The 22,275-nt window shown below is 43.6% G+C and overlaps 1 protein-coding gene across 1 annotated transcript; it reads right to left on the bottom strand.

The window, feature by feature from the left end:
- Positions 1-541: 541 nt before the first annotated feature.
- Positions 542-6,173, bottom strand: LOC116199068 (ACT domain-containing protein ACR4-like). Its single transcript, XM_031529362.1, has 6 exons — positions 6,041-6,173; positions 5,866-5,933; positions 4,891-5,493; positions 4,671-4,796; positions 4,279-4,553; positions 542-960 (listed from the first exon to the last, which is right to left on the bottom strand). Exons 1-6 carry the CDS (start codon positions 6,045-6,047, stop codon positions 951-953), a joined length of 1,089 nt encoding a protein of 362 aa, XP_031385222.1. The 5' UTR covers positions 6,048-6,173; the 3' UTR covers positions 542-950.
- Between the last annotated feature and the right edge of the window lie 16,102 nt (positions 6,174-22,275).

The following is a 22,275-nucleotide window of genomic DNA, read 5'->3' as shown; positions in this document are numbered from 1 at the left end:
GTCTCATCATTTTTTGCGGGAATCACATCAATTTATATTTGCAAGGTTACGTTGTAAGTCGTATATGACACCTTACACTGTTGATTTTCAAAATGAATGAGTAACAATAATATTAATCTCTCACCTTATTGAAATTGCAATGGAAATAAATTTTCTTTATAAAAAAGGGAGGTGGAAATTTTCAATTATTCTTTTGGTTGACAGATCCCCCCCCCCCCCCCCCCCCCCCCCCCCCCCCCCCCCCCCCCCCCCCCCGCTTTTCTGTTTGGTGGAGAGAAAAATTAAATGTAACAGTATGATGAGAGGACATCTTGAGCTGAATTTCTATCATGACTGAAATTTGTCAATTTAATTTCGAAGGGATTTCCGATTCCAAGAGTGAGTATAGTATACTTATATAATTTTTTTCCCATCATATGGAGGATCCCAAAGTTTAATAAGACTCAAACTTGAAAGTTTTTGATTTTTATACGAAAACGTGTTTCCCTGTATTACATTTCCTTTTATATATATATATATATATATAACATTGTTATAAAAATTCACTGCACTATAAGTTATTGGGCCAATCTTTAACCTAAAAGCTTGATAGATTGTGAAACCCAATCTCTTATAAACCCGTTGATTTCTCTTTAATTTTTACGTGTAGAACAATCTCTCTCAACACCCGCTCTCACGTGGCACCGTGTGGTCTTTCTTACCATTTACCTACACGTGCAGCGTGAACACATAAAATACCCGCCCTCAACAACTTACCTTGAGTTGGGTTCTCCTATCTTCCAAACTCGGGGCCTTAACTACCTCGAGGTGGGCTTTCTCTTCCACACTCGGGGGAGTGGGGTTGAACCAACTGCGAGCTGGGCTTTCACTTTCGGACTCGGACTTCATTGGCCACAAGTTCCACACTCTGGCATGTCGTAGTGTGAATCCCCACACGGACGCGCGAAAGCTTAACCCGCTCTGATACAATATAAAAATCCATTGGGCTATAAGCTATTGGGCTCATCTTCAACCCAAAAACTCGAGCTAATAGGTTATGAAACCCAATCCCTTATAAACTTATGAATCTCTCTTTAATTTTTCCATGTGGGATAATCTCTCTGAATAATTGTTTTAAATAAATAAATAAATATATATATATATATATATATATATATATGACGACCTCAATAATTTGACTGACCGGACGCTGAACTGCGTACAACCTCAGAAGGAGAGGAAGGAAAGAATGTGATGGGCAACAGAAAAAGACATGGTCGAAATAAGATGGTGACAAATACACAGGCCAAGGACTTACCTGAAATTGTGGGGCACTTGTATTTTAATGTTCTTGTGCATTTATTATTGGCATCAATCGATTGCCGAATTAAAGCAATACGTGTGATGCGAAATTGTTGGGAAGGACAGTTACTGTATTGGCTGAAAAACATCGATTCTCTTATTCGAATATGCCGTGTCGATTTCTCATGAAATGAATTAATGTTCAAGATGTAAAGATATCGATTGGTCTAGGATATCTAGTGGGGCCAAGAGTTTGATTAATGAATTTCAACTCATCATGTAATGAATTTCCTCAGCTTGAGCCTTGAGCTTCCCTGAATTAATGGAAACGCTCCTCCGTTAACTCAATGGCTCTGATGTCTTATCTTAATGAAATTTTTTATTTTCGCAAAGTGGGTGTACATATATATATATATATGTGTGTGTGTGTGTATTGTTCACCCATGATAGAAAAAAATGATGAGTGTCGGCCATAGCTATAGCTAGTTTTGAATATCGTTGAAAAACAACAGACAATGAGACACAAAATTGAAAGCTAATAAATTGTAATTTAATGGAAAACCTTGGCCCCTCTCCATGCCAAGAAAGCGACGCTAATTAATTATGGAGAAAGTCACTTGATGATGTGAACTCTTATTAGCCTAAAGTTGTTCTAAATTTGAAACTTGCTTTGGATTTTAGGGGACTTGTTCAGACTCTTTAAAGACGAGTAATCTCGACGCTCTGCGAGTTGACGAGTCAATTTTTTTTTCAATGGTGAAATCAGTATTACCAAAAAATTAATCTTACAACTTGTGAAATGATGAATAATTTTTATAAAGGAAGCTGATAATTTTATGATTTTACCTCGCTCTCTATTTACATTTTAGATTTCAATAATTGGGTGGGATATAAACATTATAATATGTATAATTTTTCCATCTCTACATATAGATATATAAATATATTTAAGTGTGAAGAATAGACAAGAGAAACATCGATAGCCTGATGGTAAGAAGATGGGAGGATTCAAGGGTGGAGGGGGTGCGGGTGGTCTGGTTCAAAACTTGGAAAACACAGAAAAAATGTGGATGGGGCGGAGGTGAGAGGGTGAGGAAAGAATTTAAAATTTTAAAATTTAAAATTGATAGTTGAGAGAATTTAGTACTAAAAATTGAATTGAAAGGTTAAAAAAATTGAAGAAAAAAGGAAAAATAATAATTGTATTGTTGATTTTTGTTGTGTAGTGAGTAGAGTTAAAGTTAGGGTTAAAATTTTTAAAACTTGATTGCAAAACCAAAACGGGGTATTAGTATATCTTCATAGAAATTTCATCTAAAATGAAGTCAAGAGTTTTCCACGAAATATTCTTCGAATTTCATCTGGTAATATGTCAAAATATTTTATAAATAAGAAATTGTTCAAATAACTTACCAATGAATTTTTTTTTGGAAATAGGTTGGAAAGCCAATTTTTTTAAAAAAATAAAAATATTTGTTGATGCAATGTCCATCGGAAACATTGAACAAAAATAGAGCTCATGGATTCGTTTTTTACTCGTAGAAAATTAATTTCTCGGAATGAGGTTGCTTGCCATGAGCTTATTTGGTACAGGAGCACCATCTGGTTTGTTTTATTATATTCTCCAACAAAATTCAAATTTTATTTAACCTCACAAAATATTCAAATTAAGAAAACCAAATATTTCATCAGAAAAAAGAAATAAATCTTTTTTCTCTAACAAATTTTTTTATGAAAATTTTATGTTTAAAAAGTAATTATCAGAAAGATTTTTAAGAGAAAAGAAGTGGGAATAACGAAATATCCATAAAAAAGAATAGATGAAAACTATGAAGAATAGGAGATTACATTGATCAAAAAATTGCAATCATGCATAATAATAGAATAAATTTTAATTCTTATTTCATTAATTAATATATCATACTACGTGTGCAATACAAATGCTTGCCTACTAGTAATATATAAAAATCGAGGCACAGGACGTGGTTGCCTTACATAAGCCAAAATGTAAAACCCCAAACTCCACATTATTAGACCTTTCATTTTCAATTAAATGAATTTTTACTCTAATTTATATGTACTATATTCAATGAATTTTTTTATATTTGTCCATATTATTTGTATGTAGTTGTATATAATTATTAGTTACCTAAAAAGTTTTTATAAATGACATGAAAATTTAAATTGTGCATATTCTATTCGTTTTAATTTTCATACTCTTATAAGTCATAAAAGATATCTTTTTCACATTTACAAGTTGAATTTTTCTTCTTGATATATATATATATATATATATTATTCGCAATTTTTTTTAAATTAGTGAAAGTAGTTATCTTTGTCATAAAATTCACTTATTTTTAATCTCACTCACAATTTATATTGATATATATACTCAGTACGTATATTTTTTCTATTTATATTTATTACTAGTATATGTGTTGATTATTTATGTTTAGTATACAAAATATTGATAAAATATTACTGTGCAACACCATATCAACTAGTTATTATAATTGAACAAAACAACAAAATGAAGAAGCGCCCCATCATCCTTTTCCTAAAATATCCTCAATTCAGTGGTTGAGTTTCACTTTAATTCCTCAACCATAATGATCATAATTAATTCTAATATGTGAAAATGAAACAAATTTCTAAATTCACAAATAATTATTACATATTTTCTTTAAAAATAATTAAAATTCCTGACCACAAAAAACCATTTGAAAGAAAAAAAAATAATAAGTAAATCAAAAAATTTATCCTTAAACGTCGAATAAATCAAGTTTTTTAAATTTTTTAGACACTTGCACGGCACTACACATGTTTGCTAATTTCATTGCTTCCAATTCTCATCCTTTCGTAACCAAACATGGCCCTAGGCTTCATTATATGCTGTACAATTAGGTCCGGGATATGCCAATTCCTAATAAAAAATAAGACCTCAGCAGGCTGAAATAGGAGAAAGATTGCGACTTCAAGAGGCAATTGGAGAGGAACCTTGTAGGAGATTCCTGAGCGACAGGCCTGATCTCGTCCTCAGGACTGCCTTTCACTTTGAGTTCAGACTTCCCGATCGATTCCCTGATGGAATCTATGGTCCTGGAATCAACGGGGCATCCCAATGCATTCCGAACATAGAACGTGTTCGCCACCTTCCCTCCATCTGTTGTGACTTCTGCCCTCGTGAGCGTGAGGCCGTACTCTCGGAGAATCCGGGTCACATCTGAGAGAAGGCCGACTCTGTCTGCTGTGCAGAGCTCTAACCTCAAACCCTGAATTGCAGAAAAGACAGCTGTTATAACATTTCCAAGGTTCACACTTCATAGTTTTTCTAGAGGACAATTTTATCACCAAACGTGCCAACAGCTCTGAAGCTGAAATCATCTAACCTCGGATACCCCTCTCCTGATGGCGGCTCTGAGGCACTTCATCAACCTCTCCCTCTCCCCATCCGTTTCCAAAGGTTGCCCGTCTCTGTGCCTGATATAATACTCCTTCGAAGATCCATACATCAACTAATTAAATCAGCCAAGATATATAAAAAACTAAATAGATTTTCCGAAAAATGAAGAAATAAAAGAATATGTATGTAGATCCTAATGTAGACACCTGGTAAGCTTCTGGACCTTCCGCATCAACATTTCCGTGGAAAACCACATACCCCATATCTATCAATGTACAGACAGTATCGAATAGAAGCTTTGGCCTATCTTTGCTCCTAATGATAACCACCGAGTAGTCGTTATCCCGCCACTTATCAATTTCTACTGTCGGTAGCCTTTTCTCCTCATCCTGATCTGAGAGTTTATCATGATCAGAACAGTCGTAATCCCGATCATTTAACATCATCTGGTGGAGCCACCTCGTAGGGTGGCGGACCTCATGGCAGACCATGGTCTTGGCATTCCTAGACTCATCATTACAGTTGAGCAAATTATTGAGAAGCTCCTTGAGATTGGATAGCCGTATTGGGTCAGAAATGGCAGACCCCGTATCAGCATCCGTGATTTGGATCAAGGAGGCTGCTCGGGTGTTGTGGGTCCAGACCTCTCCATTCACTATGTTGCAACCGAGATCAGTTAGCACTGCACTCACATCCGAGATAAGGCCAGGCCTGTCGCTTCCTAGTAGTTCAATTGTCGTGTGTTCTGTGGAGGGATTGAGGCCCGTGGATTCAGTCGATACTGGGATGCTTGATTCTGAGACTAGAACCTGAAAACCAAAGTAAGAGAATTGAGAACCGACAGTATTCAAGTTAGACGAAAATGGAAAGCTGTGGCAGAAAGGAAAATTACTGGTCGTTCTTTGAGCGTAATTTGTTTAATACATCTCGACAATGAAAGCTAAGAATGTGTTGGACCGATATGGAAGTCACGCATATAATACAACATGATTAGCCTAATATTTTTGCTCCAAGAGCACCCCATGATCTCTTTTGCTGAAGAACGGATTAGATGACAGCTTGTTTTGTGAAAAGGTCCTGATATCATGACAAACGGGTAGGTTGCGATTTTCATGCAGGGATAAATTGATTTTGTTCTTGGACAGGGGTTGAAATCGATCATGAATTCAAGTGCAACTCACGTTTCTGATATAATCGAGGACCACTTCATCTTCAATCTTGTTTCCATGTTGATCCGTAACATTGAACACTGGAAAGACAACAAATTGAAATGTCTCACTCAGGCTATACAGGTGAAAGGATAGTCAAGAATGAAGAAAAACGAGAGAGGTTAGGAAGGAAGGAAGAAAAGCGGACCGTCCATAAACCATCCACCATCAGAGGCAATGTATGCTTTCTTGACAATTAGATTAAGGTCTGTGATCACTTGCACGACCTCGAGAAGTATCCCATGATTCTTGTTACTATTTACCTGCAAAACGACAGAAATTACTTGCAAAGAAAAACTTATGTGGATGAGGAACGACAGCCTGCCTGTTCAGATCGAGTCAGGACCTGGTTGCAATAACCAGATTATTAGAGAACTCATACCCGTATCACTGTTGCATTGCTGCAGGCATCATTGTCCACAGTGACCCTGAGAAAAGCAGAACAGTCACATGGTTGGGTCCTTAAAATGTTCTTGTCGACTTAATGGAGGACGATGCAACAGAGAGAAGATTGCCGCACCGGGGCAAATTAAATCTCCTGATGCATTTTGCTAATTCGTCTTTGGTGGTAGACGACAGGATCCTTACGATTTCTGAAGAAACAGTTCGATCAGTATCAGCACAAGATAACATCCAAAAGGAGAATAATAAAAGAACAGAGTCAAACTGGCGAAACCACAGTAGTCAACTCCATCAATGAAGATCAAAAGCACACATCCAGATCCTCTGGAATCTAATAATCTACCGCAAGATAGATTTTTTCTTTTTCGCGGAAGAACCGGAATTACTGACAATCATGTCTGAACTCGAGAGCACTAAAAACAACACGCACCCATTCCAATTCTGTGTGGATAATTGCTTCCGACGATTAGAGGGTGTTTAAGGTTTTTCTTGGTGAATTGATCAAGAGAATCTGTTACTTCAGGGCAATGTATAGCAACAATCAGGGCAATACATATCTCGACGGGCAGAGACGATATTGAACAAACTCAACGTGATTCCTCCGTGTCCCCAAAAGGAAACGGTGCGTCCATGAAGATTATGCACGCAGACGAGAGAATTTATACGAACTGTGCATGTTTGGAAAGAGACAGAGGCGGACATTGTCATAGAGAGGATATTGTTGGAAATTTCCAGTTTGGTAACAATCACGAAGATTCACTTGCTGCACTCATAGTTCATAGAGAGAGAGAGCAAGGAAAAAATTGCCATCGACCAAAGTTGCCTTTAAGTATATATCCTTTAAGCACTGGATGCTAGGCAGATTTTCTTTACTTGCAAACATTTATCGATTCCTTCTTACTACATTATAATGATAAAGGATTATTTTCAATTTTACACAATAATTTGAAAGAAATTAACATGCGATTCGCATATGCGGAAGGTCTAGTAAATTATGTAAATATAAGTGTGCTTTTAGAGCGAGACACTAAATAATGTCTTATAGTAAATTATGTAAATATATGTGTGCTTTTAGAGCGAGATACTAAATAATGTCTTATGGTGAGACACTAATTGATGTGCCCCAGAATGCAGTCCGGGACGAGGCCAGATCTAGTTCGGGTCCTATCATGCGATCCAAGGCCAAGAAACTTGCTGCAACTTGACCCAGGCCCATTACCATACTTATGTGCATGGAAATAGGTGGTCAAAACATCTGATCAAGTGGAGTAGGTGACTCATTAATTACCCACTTGTATTTTGGACGAATTTCCTTCAAATAATGTAATTGTAGCAAGGTGAATGGGGAGTTAATGCCGGGAGACCCTTGTTCAACCATCTTCATTTAAACTCTATTTTTTCCATGCTTGGGAACTAGTTGTCTTTCCATTGTTGTCATTATATCTAAGTGGTTATAAGAACACTATATAAGCTCTATTCCGATCAATGGGAAAGGCATGAATATTTTGAATAAATTGCCTAAAACATTTCCTCTCTTTTCTTATCTGAACAAGTTCCTTGTTTAGTGGCAAAGACCCCGTTATCATTCATCCTTGAGCGTGGCGAATCAAAATGACTTTTCTTACTCGTGGCGAGTTATCTTATCGATTGAGTTTAGTTGGTTCTACCATCTACTCTTCTTTCTTATCCATTTCTGGTCTGTGAGCTCATCATTTGATATCAGAGCGAAGGCCTATCGCTGAATAGCCGAGTAAAACACGTGAGGGAGTGTATACACGAGTTTTAGTGAGGAATCATAATGAGAAACACAATGGATGAGGAAAACATCCATCGGGTTCCAAGGGATTCAAGCTCGAGGAAGCCCAGTTCCTTGGGTTCTAGCGGAGGTAAGATGAGCTCTTTACTCGGCTTGATCGAGTGACCCAAGCTCTTGAGCGGATAGCTGTGGCGTCTCCTCCTCCACAGCGTGCACATCGAATTCCTAGAAGAAATTTTTAATGGAAGATGAAGCTGACAAAGAGGATGAACTTCTTGAAGAAGAATAGCAGCCGATTCCATAACGACAGCAAAGAGGCGTCGATAATAACCTTAAGTTGAAGATTCTGCAATTCAAAGGTATGAGTTCCCCTAAAGGGTACTTCGAGTGGGTCCAGCGCGTCGATAAGGTGCTTGAATATTATGAGTACTCTGAAGCCTAGAAGTATCAGTTTGTTGCCTTTGAGTTCACCGATTATGCGAATCTATGGTGGTAAAACTTAAAGGCGCAGCGAAAGAGAGATGGGGAAAACGAGATTCATAGTTGGTGGAACATGAAGAACCTCATGCATAAAAGATTCGTGCCTAAATACTACAAGCAAGATCTATTCCTTAAACTGCAGAGTATTTGTTAGGGAGGTATGTCCGTTGAAGATTATGTTATGGAGTTCGAAATGTTATCTGTGCGGACTCGAATTTGCTCTCGTCGGAGCCCGCATGCGCGCCAGGGCGCGGCTTGAGAGTGTCTACCTTCCCGGAGGACACGCGACGGACATGCATGGGAAGTATTCGCCACTGTCAGCACCCCGTTTTGACCCACCAGTTCAAGTAATGCGCATCAGCAGCAATTCGGGCCATGACTTGAGCATTGATACAGAAGAAGACTCGACAGACCAGCGGGTCATTATTCATCCTCAAATCAATAAAGACAAGCATATAGTCCAAGCGCACAACAGTAGAACTTCCAGTCATCCAGTAACCCTATAGAGCAACTAGAGAGCCCAAACAATCCCCAAATTGGCATTTTGCATAATAAAACGCCGACAGTGCTATTTTTCGCCGATTCAACGATTCATTAGAAGATAGTCGATATTGGGCTTCAAAAATTTCTCGCGATGCCAAACAAATGAAAAGTGTCTCCAAACACATTGCAGATCATCTGTTTTATACAGAACAATTTCTGACAGATACAAACAACTTTTCACATGAAGTCCCAAAGAGCCGGTTTATCAGACAAATGTTAATACCCGATGTTAGGCTCGGCCAGAACCCGCGGTTCTACAGATCATGAGCCTCACTTTACATTGCCTCTCGGAAGTCATGCAGACTCCTCGAATGACTACTGAGTGGCAGATCAAGCAAATATTTCAATGGAAACCCATGATCGGAGACTAGCCTGGCGAAGCATCGACACTTGAAGTTAGCCTAGCATTGCCCCGAAAATTGTAGCAGACAGAGCAATTGGCCAAATCAGACTGCATAATCCATTTTAGTTTTCTGAGTGACCTTTGAGGAGCAGAAAACATCGTTTTCAACATAAATCCATAACTAGAGGATCTCTCGTGAAAACGTGACACCGGATGGCTGGCCAACACTGTGCTAATTATCCCAAGGCTCAATGTGGAATCTCAAACTGAATTGCACAAATCATTTAGGCCTCCAGAACAGTGCTTCAAAGGTTCTAGAGGGCTCTCGGCGGTCCTTTGAGATATGTTTTCGCCAAACAGAGATCGTAGTGATCACCGACTTGCCCAAGCAATTCAAGAAGTAATTTGAGAAATTTGATTGCAGACTCCTAGGACGTCTTTGATTCCACATTTGCAATACCGACTTAATAGTCAATTACTCAGTCTGAAAGACAATGCATGTCAAAATGACCAACGCGGAACGCAGATGCAATATATGCATTCAGAAACGGCTAACTTTGCTCTGATCGCCTGAAACGAACAAATCCAGCTTCCGAGCCCCAAAACCACACGAACATTTCTCATGCAAAATGAGCGATCTTAGGCTCATCGGGATCGTTTCCTAGTGCACATTGTCGATACGTCATTCTTTCGAATCACGAAACTCGAACACGCAATTGATCAACACCCGAACTTTCCCGACTCACCTCCAACCCAAGCGGGACCCACAACATCTTCTTCCCTTTGCCCTCGACAAAACCGGCCACAGATTCCCATTTTGCCTCAAAATATCTCAAATCTTTCACTTTAACACTCAACCATCTCTTCCATCAACTCTCATCTTCTTTCAATCAAAACCCCATGCTAATCCATCCTTATCCATTCCCTTAAGCAGCCGCCTCTTCCTAATCCAAGCCTCTAATTGCACTTTGTTTCACTAATCTTGTCATTAAGCATATATATAGCCATAAAGCATAATCACACAAACACTTCCTTTCATGCATTCTCTCTCAAGCATTCTCACTCCAAAACAAGCTCTCAAGCCCCCCTTCACTAGCTCTGGTCGAGCAACCATAGCCACAGCCCAAGCAAGGTCAAAACCGGCCAAAACAAGTTGGGAAACCACCCGATTTTCCGACAATCACATTCCCGACTTAACTTGGAACTCAACCAAACTTCATACCCAATCTATTTTGAACCCCTTGAGTCCATTTCTAAGCTTAGATTTTCAATTTGAAGCTCGCAAGCCATCGGATTGAGCTGGCACAGAACCAAACTACGTTGGAGCCATCTCGGGCCAATCAGGTCATTCCGACTTTTACAAGCTTTTCGGGTCATTCCGAGCCACCACAACCACTGAGCCGCCCCTAGTCATGTCTTAAGAAGTCCCGGGAGTCATGAGCCACCGTGCATAGTGTGCCCACCCGAATTTCGTCTCGTCGGGGCACACATGCGCGCGCCTATGCAACGCGGCTTGGGAGTGTCCACCTTCCCGTAGGGACGTGTGATGGACACGTGTGAGAAGGAGTCGCCACTACCTATTTACGACCCGAAAGTCGAGGGCCGGTGAGTTGCCCAAGTCTAGGGGTATAGGATACACCTAGTTTGCTAAGGCATATGGTCTACGGAACCCGAGATTCCGAGTTCAGGGGTTCTATTACGTGCGGGCCTATATTCCGCACGGCCTTTCGATACTCTACCTTGCTAGACTTGTCATTTTATTTATTTACCGCGTGATTTAAGGTTGCACTCGTCTTACACGTTTTGACACCGTAAATTCAAAGAAAACGGTCGACTCGGACTAAGAACTCGAGAAAGGAATAGGCCCGTACATCGAGGAATCGGTTCACTATCCTCATGCAACGGTTCATCGGACAATGATGGTCGACGTCCCTTGCGAACCGAAACCGCGAAGCATTGGGTTTACTTGTCCCTAGGTAGGTAAATCGACTCGACCGATTCAACACTTGGACCGTTTACTCTTCGACCGAGATTTTTACATGAATAAATGTACATAATAAATTCTTACACTGTTCTCTCAAATAAAAATACAAATTACAACAGCTGAATCTCGGTTAGTTAGCGTTCGGTCATTATTCCACTCATGCTCACCGTGTAGTTTGGAAAAGACTGAAAATTAAATTAAAATGCTCAGTCGGTGTATGGGGGCATTGGACCCCGTGATCGACGGTTAGGGGTGTTGGACCCCGTGTTAATCGCATCATAAAGGATTGGGCTCGACCCGCATAACAAACAAGTGTAAAAACGTAACAAGTAAGTACAAATAAACAAACAAGGGGGTTTTGTTATTGCCGAATTTACGTGAGTTAACCGATTATTAATCGGGGTATCTTGGCATACAAATCCTACCCTAAAATAGACAAACACGCGTAAGGTATAAATCGGTCAACGACCGCCCTGGGAGGGTGTTTTGCATTTGGCATTATTTTGAGGACTTGACAGATGTGATATCCGTAATCAAGTCTTATGTTTGTGAGTCGCTTTCAGGATCGTTCTGTATTGTGACACTACGGTTGTTACAAATTATTACAGAACATGGATTTCGCCCATAAACCCTAGGACCTAGTTCTTAATCCACTATTGCCCGTTTGGTTTTAAACCAAGTACACTGTTAATCCGGTATTTGGATTTTTGAGCTGGAATTCCTAATCTAATTACCCGAGACTATACTAGGATAACAGAAACTCATCGGTCGGATAGAGAGGACTATGCAGATGAACCTGCGCCTAGACAGGTAGCCCGTCCTTAACCTAGTACCGTAGTGTTTCCCTTATCCTAATTTAGGGGTGTCGCTAAATTGCAAATTGACGATTTTGCCCTTGCGGTGAAAATTGTTTTAGAAAAGAGAGATTGCGCGATGCGGGCCGCCTCGGCCTGTGACTGGCGCCGACCAATTCCCTGGATCTTCTAGGGTTTTGTAAGAACCTTAAAAGCGTTGAAGAACCGTCAATCTATCCAGAAGTGATCTAAAAAGAACTTCCACGCCTCGACCTGAGTTATCTGAAATCAGGTGAGGCCTCGAGTTAGGATGTGCAAGTCCTTCCTAGACATCCATGCCACATCGGATCGCGTGTCTCAGATTTTGTAAAATTGCGAATTTTGAGAAGTGCACTAACGCATGTTTGCAACCTATCGACGCGTGTTACTGATTAATTACCAATTCGTGCAAAGTTATTAGGGCCAAGTGAGTTAATTAATCGCATGAACATCCCAATTACTCCGTTGGTGGAATTATCGGTTACATTAATTAAAATTTGCCAAATGCTTTAATTTACGGATTTCGAGCCGTCGGAATGGCCATTGGTGGACTGTCCGATAAAACTCTAATTTTCGACCGTCTTGAAATTTAAAGATTAATTTTAGGCCGAGTTTGCATGATTAAACCGATTCATGTGGGGTTTTCAATTAAAACGATAAAGAACGCGTCTAAATACGGAGCAAGAATACATGATCATATCAAACACGATGAACATACACATTTTACATAGTCGGTGCCGCCATGATCACGAGAAATGCATACAAGCATACACAACATAATATTAACGGAATCGATAAAACGACACCGACTCATGAAAGTGAGAAAACATAAAAGAACACATATTGTCATATTATATACACATAATGAACGAGACAAAAATAAATAAATAAATAAATATATATATATATATATATATTAAACGAGAACACACACGTTATCGGTTGGGAATCCAAGTAGAAAGGGTTGAGTATCCTTTAAAAAGTTCCCAAGGACTGATTGAACAATTTCAAAAGAACAGGGACTGATTTGAAAATTCGGTTAAAATTCTAGGAACTAAACTGAAACAGATTGAAAAGTTCTTTGGGATGGTTGAAAAAAGTCTAGAAAATTCAGGACTGATCGGAAAATGCCAAAGATGGCCCAGGACTTGTTTGAAACGAATTTGGAAGTTCGGGGCTGATCTGAAAAGTGAAAAAACGTTCCAGGGACTCAACTGAGACAGATTGAAAAGTTTCTTGGGGTGATTGAAAAATTATGAAAAATTCGGGGACTATCGAAAAATGCTAAAAATGGCCCAGGACTTGTTTGAAACGGATTTGAAAGTTTAGGACTGATTCGAAAAAGTAAAAAATGTTGCAAGGATTGAACTGAAATGAATTGAAAAGTTTGTAAAACCCGGTTTGAAATGATCCCGCTCATCCACACTATCCACAAACACCCATTTCATATCATCAGCATCTAAGCAAACATTAATATTCGAAAATGAAGCCCTAATCATGCCGCTAAAATCGAGTATCGTACCTCTATTGAACTAATCAAGAGGAATCGCATCAACCTCGCATGTCCCTCAAAGCTTTGACAAACGACACCGAAAACCTACGGAAAAAATGAACAGCTAGCAATGGGCAGTGAGGATCAAGAGTAAAGTTGAACAAGAGAAGAAGTGAAATCATGGGGGACTTAGCTTGAGAGTTTGGCGTGGCTGCAACTTTTGGTGGAAACATAACATGTAGCGAGCAGCAGCGACTAAGGAGGAGTAATGGCAGCAGCAAAAGGTGGCTCTAAGGCTACGAACAAGGCTGTAGCTTAACTGAGAGAAAGGACAGTGCACAGCCGCAGTGGAAGGGGGCTTGGGAAAGTTCGTCGTCAGTAATTTTGACCTGCAAAAAGGAAGGAAAACAAGCGGCAGAGACGGGTTGAAAATGATAGGCATAACACTAAATGAGTAAAAGGGAGGGTTCAAGCCTTGGTTTAGCTCGGGGATAGGAGGGAGGTTATGGCGATCCCTTTTGGTCTGTTCTCGGGAGAAACCAAAAGTAGAAGGTGATAGTGCCAAGATGAGGATGAGATGGGAATGGTGAGTGTTCTCATAGGAATGGTAAGTGTTCTCATGGGAATGAGAGTGGCTGATGAAGGAGCTGAGCTGATGATGGAGTGACAGCGGCGTGAAGTCAAGCTCGGGGTAGAGCCCGCTGGGAAGAAGAAGCAGAGGTTGCCGTGGATCCCCTTCAGTAAGTCGCTGCCAAAACCAGAAGAAGAAAGAGATGAGGAGAGGAAGGAAAGCAGTAAGAGATCTGGTCCTCTCCGATGGCGTGCTACTCGTTGAAGATGAAGAAGCTGCTGCCTAGTTGTCGTGAAGAAGAGAAGATTGATGGAATGGTCGTTGCAGAGAGGTGCCGTGTGGGAGAAAAGAAAAAGGGGAAAGGGTTGTGTCAGCACCTCATTTTGGCCCACCGGCTTCCTACATGAGAATCCCCAATCAAAGCCCGGGTTACTATTCATCACCCGGCAACCAGGGGCGAACGTGCGGTCACGGAGTCTTGAACAACAGGAGAAGAGATGGGTCCATTAGAAAAGCCGAAGAGAGCAGTCGGAAGAACTTACAGGCAAAGAACCCCGAAAACAGCGGAGCTGGCACTGCGGCACTATTCATCACCGAATCACTGAAGCACCAAAAGGTGCCCAATATGGGACTCTAAAAATCCCTCTTAGTGCCAAAGTGACCAACGACACGTCCGGACGCATTTCCGGGGCATGCCACATAAGCCGGGACACCTTGATCCCTCGCAGACGCCTTTTCTAACTGGGTTCCGGGAGGCCCGACCCACTGACAAGTAAACGGCGCCCGGAAACGGGCCTACAGGTACCTAGGGACCACCAGGGTCGGAGAACGATCTTCAGATGACCTTCCGGAATTCGACTTGGTCTCTCGAGGGGCGTTTAGTGGCCACAAACGTCTCCCGGCGGGCCTTCGGGGCACGTCCACGGAAAACAGAGACCACAGCGATCCCCGAGCACCTCGAGACATTCAGGGAACACTGAGAAAATCCCGGTCACAAGTCCCTAGGCCTCCCCGGGCTAACAGTCCTCGGCCGAGGGTGACGAGCCAACGATCCCCCACGGGGCAGAAGGGTCACCGAAAACGAGTGTCAAGGTGCACAAGGAGCAATTGGGGACCGAAGGGCACTAAACTCCACTCCGAACGTCCAAACAGGGCAAAACCGACTCTCGGGGCGCCGAGTCGCCCGAACATTCGTTCACACGACGTACGGCGATATTAGGCTCATTCAAATCCTCGTCGTTCAAGCATTCCAAATCCATAAATTAATTGGACATCGGAGATCTAACGCGCGTTCAATCAAGTCTCAAGCTTTTTCCGGCTTTTCTCTCAATCGAATGGGACCCACAGCTCAGCCAAGCCAAGCCGTCAAGCCGCGGCTCAACCCCAAGCCACGGCTCAATCCCTTCAAGCTCGGCTCGCCCGCAATCAGCCGTGGCTTCTCCCCATGGCCGGCGGCTCAACCCTCCTCCTCTTCCCTCCACCACACAATTCAAATTGCTCTTACACACACTCACATCCATCATCTCCCATCAACTTTCCCTAACTTCCCCTACACTCAACATGACCATTTCCCCACCCTAATCACCTAGATATTTTCGGCAGCCCCCTCTTAAGCCTCTAAGCCGTGATTAAATCTCCCTAATCGAGCCGTTAGCCATTCTTATAAAGCCTCTAGCATCATTAGTTCTAATCACTTCTTCATTCTCCTTCTCTCTCAAGCCAATCTCCCTCTAAAATCCTCTCAAACTCCAGCCCACTCCCACTCATTCGTCCATCCCAAACCAAGGCCAAAACCAGCCAAAACCATCGGAAAACCACCAGGTATTTCGGTAACCACCCGACCCGACTTGAACCAAAAATCACCAAACTCCCTTGCCTACATATTTTACATCCCCTAAGTCCATTTCCGGGCTTAGATTTCCCATTTGAAGCTTCCATCATTGCATTTCAACCAAAAAATCCTATCGGGTCCCTAGGCGTTACCGGTGCACACCGAGCCCTAACGACATGCCATTTCGCTCATTGCCGAGTCGTGCCATCACATTCAAAGGGTTCCTCATAGCTCTCACCCTCCCCCGTGAAGAGGTGGTCACGATCCGAGGGCCGATCCACCGTGCACAACCACCGTTTCATCGTTATTCTCTTACCGGGTTTTCTGTGTTCATACCGGATTTTCTCTCACTGTTTCGGGTTCATCTAGGGCTTGGCACATTCGGGTCTGTCCACGGTCGTGTAGATCTGCCTCTTAGGAGTCCAAGGAGCCCGACCTCGCACCGTGCCGTGACCGGAGCAAGCGTGCCGACTCATTTTCCCTTGAGTTGCCGCGGCTGCCTACCTCTCGGGTCATCCACCCGTAGCCCTCAACCCGAGTCTTGCGACTCCCACGGCCGCTTCCCCGACTCTTTTCCTCTTGCAACGAGGCTAGGTAACGTCCCTTTATAACTTAGAGAAGTTAGAATCTTCGATCTTTACTTGTATGAAGTGTTTATGCATTTTAAAGGTTGGAATGCATGAAAGGTTGCTTTTTTTTTTTTCGGATCCATGCTCCCATGCACTCCATACATCGTCACACGTATATTTTCTTTATTATTCACGTTCATACTTCGTGTTGATATGTATACATGATGCTAGAAGGGTTGGATCCAAGAGGAGGAGATCGGCATGGACGCAAGGAGGCCCTAGAGCCTCTCGGCCGAGCCTCACTAAGGAGGGCCGTGAGCCTCTTCGGCCTCCTTGGGTCCATGACCCTCTCCTCTTCCCGGATTAAATCATCTCTAGGTGCGGGAAGTCCTTAACCATGGCTAAGAAGTGGTTACATGAAAGGAGGTGGCTCGGATTCGGGTGAAAGAGACTCCCTAGGCCACGGTGAAGCCATAGGACTCACAGCCTAGTCTCAAGGGAGAGATCTGTGAGTTCCCTTGGCTTGTCCGGGGTTATGGCGGTCTCTCTTCCCTCGAAACGAGTCGATTCCTACGTATCTTTATCGTTAATCGCACGTAGCACGTTATGCATGACGGGAAAAGACCCGACTCGGGGCCGGAGAAACCCTCCCGACCCGTGTGAGCCATGGAAGCTCACGGCCACCCTTGATGGATGTGGCCGAGAGCTTCCTTGGACCACACGAGTCCGGGGAGTTTTCTTCCACCTCGAGACGAGCCGATTCCCGTGTTTTATCCATTTAAGTTATTAGTTGAGTCAATGCCGTCTTTGTTGTTTTCTGTTTGAATAACCCGTTCGTACGTGTTGTGTGATTTTATGCGATTATGGTTGTAACGGTGCCGAGATAACCAAACTTGTATCATTATTTTGATTGACGTGTTGTGAATGTAAGAAACGATTGAAACCGGTGTAAGAGACCGTCCGAGATACGGGGACAAGTCAAGGAGGTATTCGGTCATTTCCCTAGGGATGTGGCCGAGTGTCCCATGACTCTCCTCGAGTCAAGACCGGCCTCTTCATCCGCTTGAGAGTCGATTCTTAGAATTGTTTTGCAATTGTATTTGTCGTTTAATTATCAATCATATATCAATTACTCAATAGATGTGTTATTTTTGAGTAAGCACCTACTAAACCCGTTAGTTGTGATATAGATTTATAAACATCGAAGAATTTCACAAATGGAGGAACGGGACGTATTATCCGGATAATTAAATCACTCGGACTTAAACAATTGGGTGAATCAATCCTCAATTTGTAAACGCATCGATGATTTACGGAACGGTGAAAATGCCCTTTTCCATTAAAAAGCTCACAATTTCAAAATACCGGGATACGCAACACGAGTGAAATTGATGTCTAATGAGTACTCGCGTACCACGACTCGAGTCCGGGCCCAATTTGAGGCGGCTCGAGTCGAGATGCGCGAGTCCTCCTTAGACTCCTTCGTGTGACGGGATCTCCAATTTGCATACAAACATCACAATTTTATTCCAAGGGCATAATCGTCATTCCGTGACTCATCGATACCTTAATCGTTAGGGGGTTAGAAACACCTAGAGCTATGAATGAAAAAGGGCAACCCGTTCGGGTGCGAGTTTCGTTCGCGTGACCCATTTCGTTCATTTTCGGTGTTTCTTTCTTCCTATCGTAGATTCGGTGGGGAGCATTTTATTTTCAGTTACAAAAACGCGAACAACCGGATTAATCGTACATTCGGCCTAATCAAACACTAGATAATGGATAGGCTGAATGATAGATTCCAATCTAGAGTCAAAACACGAGTTTGGCTAATTCGGTGAAACCGCAGTGTCACCTCACTGAATAAGAGTCTTAAAACAAACACACACATGTAATTAGCTTAGAACCCTATTCTAATCCACCGTCTATGTTTGCCTAGGCTAGACCCATTGTTTGTTAATCAACCCCGGTTAATAACTGATTAAATCACGTACATTCGACTCAATACACCCCTTGTCTGTATTCACCGATAGTTGTCAGTTATTGTCTATATTATGTCAGTTTTATTAGTTTTCTTCTATTTTATCCTTGCCTATGTTGATTCATTGCGGTTCGGGCCCGAGCCCATAGGTTACGTGTTGCACGGGGTCCAATGCCCCAAATCACCGAACACGAGGTCCAACGCCTCTTAACCCACTGAGAGCGTGCAACCCGAGTGCGGAATGAGATCTAGCCTCGATTCACCGTCACACTCCAAATGCGGCCTATGTGGAAGGCAAATTTGGATTGGGCGCGTGAAACGGGTTTAGATATCACCCGGGAACTCGATCTGTCCATCGGATACAGCGGGAATCAACCGATTCTCCTGCAAACCGTTGGATCGATCGGACCCCACCCCCGGCTCTTCGAGCCCGCGTTGCCTTAATTCGCTTATCGGTCGTTCAAAATACACGGTGAGTCGGAGTGGAATATTGGCCCAATGCAAACCGATCGGGATCCATTTACTCATTCAATTGTACTTTGTAATTGTTCGAGAGAGCATTGTGAGAATTCTATTTGTATGTTCATTCATCTACTTGTAAGGATCCCCGATTGGTGAGCAAGACGTCCAAGTGCCGGATTGGTTAAGTTGGACTATTGCCACCAAAGGGTGAGTAAGCTCGGATACTCGTGGTTTCGGTTCACGCAGGGATTCGACTATCACGGTTCGATGAACTATAACGCTAAGATAGTGAACCGACTCCTCGATGCACAAGCCTGCTCATCTTTCGGATTATTGGCCCAACTTGATCAATTCATCGATTTACGGTGTCAAAACGGGCGAGTCGAGTGCAACTCTAAATCACGCGGTAAATAAACAAAATGGCAAGCCTAGCAAGCTAGAGTACCAAAAGGGCGTGCGAGATATAGGCCCGCATGTAATAGAACCCCCGAATTCGGAATTTCCGGTTTCGCACGATCATTGCCTTAGCATTTAGGTGTACCCTGTACCCCTAGACCCGGGTAACTTGTCGGCCCTCGACCTTCGGGTCGTAAAATGGCAAGTGGCGACTCCTTCTCACGCGTGTCCGTCGCGCGTCCCCGGGAAGGTGGACACTCCCAAGCCGCGTTTGCTTAGGCGCGCGCATGCGTGCCCCGACGAGATTAAATTCGGGTGCGCACAGTTTGGCGACTCCACTGGGGGGGACTTAGAGAGTTCGGGCTCGTTTCCGGTTGCTTGCTTGCGTGTCTATTTACCGCTTTCCGTACATTTATTTTCAAGCACCATTACTTCTTGCATTTGCATCGCATCATTCTAGCGGGTTCTTAGGTACCTTGTCCGACATCCCACGGGCACCAATATAGGAAGCTAGGTTAGTCAGAGGTTCCGAGTAAGGGAACGGATCGAGTCGGCTATGCCACCGAACCGGCCCCCAAAGATCCTCGCTCGATTTCAAGGAATTCACACCCTTGAGTCGGGAACCCCCATCCCTAGTTAGCGGTTCTCCCAGTAGCACCAAAAACCATGCATACACAGGGACCGTCATGCTGGACCGATTTTTGCCTCCATGCCGTCAACCTACCCAAAAGTCGAGTCCTTGAGTCGGCCCGTAGTTTTTTTTAGGACGGGTATTTTGTTGTTTTTAAGAAAGAGCGATGTATACTGTAAAGAACACGACTATAGTTTACCTTTCCGCACTGCATTCATTTTTCGAAAAAACTTAGGACATTACATTGATTTGATTCTTAAGACGTTAAGCCGGCATCTCCTCCATCTAGGTAAGGATAGACCGCCCGGCTCCCGGTCTCAGACTTGAAGCAATCAAGCCACCAAGACAAGACATCATGCGCATCTGGAGGACGCTCCGGCCGGTGGATCACGCTTTCATCCAGGGCATTATCGGAGACATGGTTATGTTCGCCGAGACCCCGGTGGATTGGATCTTCTTGAGGACCGCCGCCGAATTTTGGGATCCCGAGCACACAGTGTTCAACTTCCAAGGAACGGAGTTAGCCCCTACAATCGAAGAGTACACGGCACTCATCCAGAGGCCTACGCCCATGACCCACGACATCTTCATGCCTAACCCGTTCACAACCGTCCAGAGTCAGCTCTCCACCCTTCTCCGCATACCCGCTCAAGACATCCACGAGGAGCTTCATCAGAGGTGGGATCAGGGCATCAGGATCGCATGGCTCTCCGATTGGATGCTCCTCCGCGCAATGACACCCACGACGGCTTCTTACCAGCGCGATGCCTGTCATGGATTCCTACTTTTGGTCTTTGGCACTCTCCTATCCCCGTACTCGCCGAACCTCATTGACGGGGCTACAGCCCAAGTCGTCCTCCAAGCGGTGGGAGGCCATAGTTATGTGGAGGCTATATTAGCCGAGAGCGTTCGGTCTCTTGACTATGTTAGGGAGGTTCGGCGCGGTAGGATGAGGGGATCCTCGCACCTACTGTAGATTTGGCTTCTAGCGCACGTCCGTCCTTTTTGCTGATCACATCCGTTCTCCTACATCTCCGACGAGCGCTCGTTGATCGAACGCCATACACCAGTCATCCCGCCTCCCGAGCACAGCTTCTCGGAGTGGAGGCGTTTTTGGCGTGAGTTGACGCTCGCACGCTTCTTATGGGTCGCTCGATGGAACCCCGGCGGCCCCATGATCACGGGATGTCCCGGAATTGTGGGAGTTCCCCTTCTCAGCCACTTGGGGAGCCCACTCATATTCCCCAGCCGGGTAATCAGACAGCTCGGCGGCTTATAGGACATTCCCGCCGAGGCGGACCGTCTACCTTTCTTCATCCAGTGGGCCGACTCTACATCCACGGTCCCCGCAAGATTCCTATAGATTCGAGAAATTCGCCGCCAACGGAACGCTAGCATTATACAGCGTCTGTACTTCCCCGAACACCCCACCGACGAAGAGCGAGTATTCTTCGCCACATCAGCATACGTGGCTCGGTTCTATGCATGGGGATTGGCACCGCCGCAACGGTCCCAGGCCGCCCCGACTCCCCGCGCTACATCCACCCTCGCCCCCGAAGCCGAAAGCTCCATCCAAGCGGCCATGCACGCGGAACTACGGGCCGTCAGGGAGGAACGAGATAGGCTCCGCTGCGAGCTTGTTGATTCCCGCACAGAGGTCGTAGATTATACGGAGCTCCAGATGGAGTTGACTCGGCGCGCGCCCGAGTCGCACATCTAGATCGGGAGATGGCCCGTTTGAGCGCGGAATTGGACCGAGTGCACAAGAGGGCACGCAACCTCGCCCACCCTTAGGATTAGCAAACGCATCTATTTTTGCCCTTGCTCGGACCTACGCCGCTTCCAAACGGCCACCGAGCGCAAAGGGATGCCGGCTTTACATTTATGTTCCTTTCTTTTCTTCCGTATGTTCTATTTTGTAAAACTACGGAATTTGAAGCCAATCAGTGTGATGACATTAGTACTTTGAAAGCTCATGCATCTCATATATCTTGTCATTTTACTTATTCCGTACTTATCGTTTGAGATATCGATGTTTGTCCTTACACATTCTTGGAATCTAAGTGACTACAACTGGCGTCACACCGATACCCGACTCGTCAACGTCTTAGA

The sequence above is a fragment of the Punica granatum genome, chromosome 3 (assembly GCF_007655135.1).
Source record: "Punica granatum isolate Tunisia-2019 chromosome 3, ASM765513v2, whole genome shotgun sequence".
NCBI lineage: Eukaryota > Viridiplantae > Streptophyta > Magnoliopsida > Myrtales > Lythraceae > Punica > Punica granatum.
This window is presented reverse-complemented; position numbering and strand designations above follow the sequence as displayed.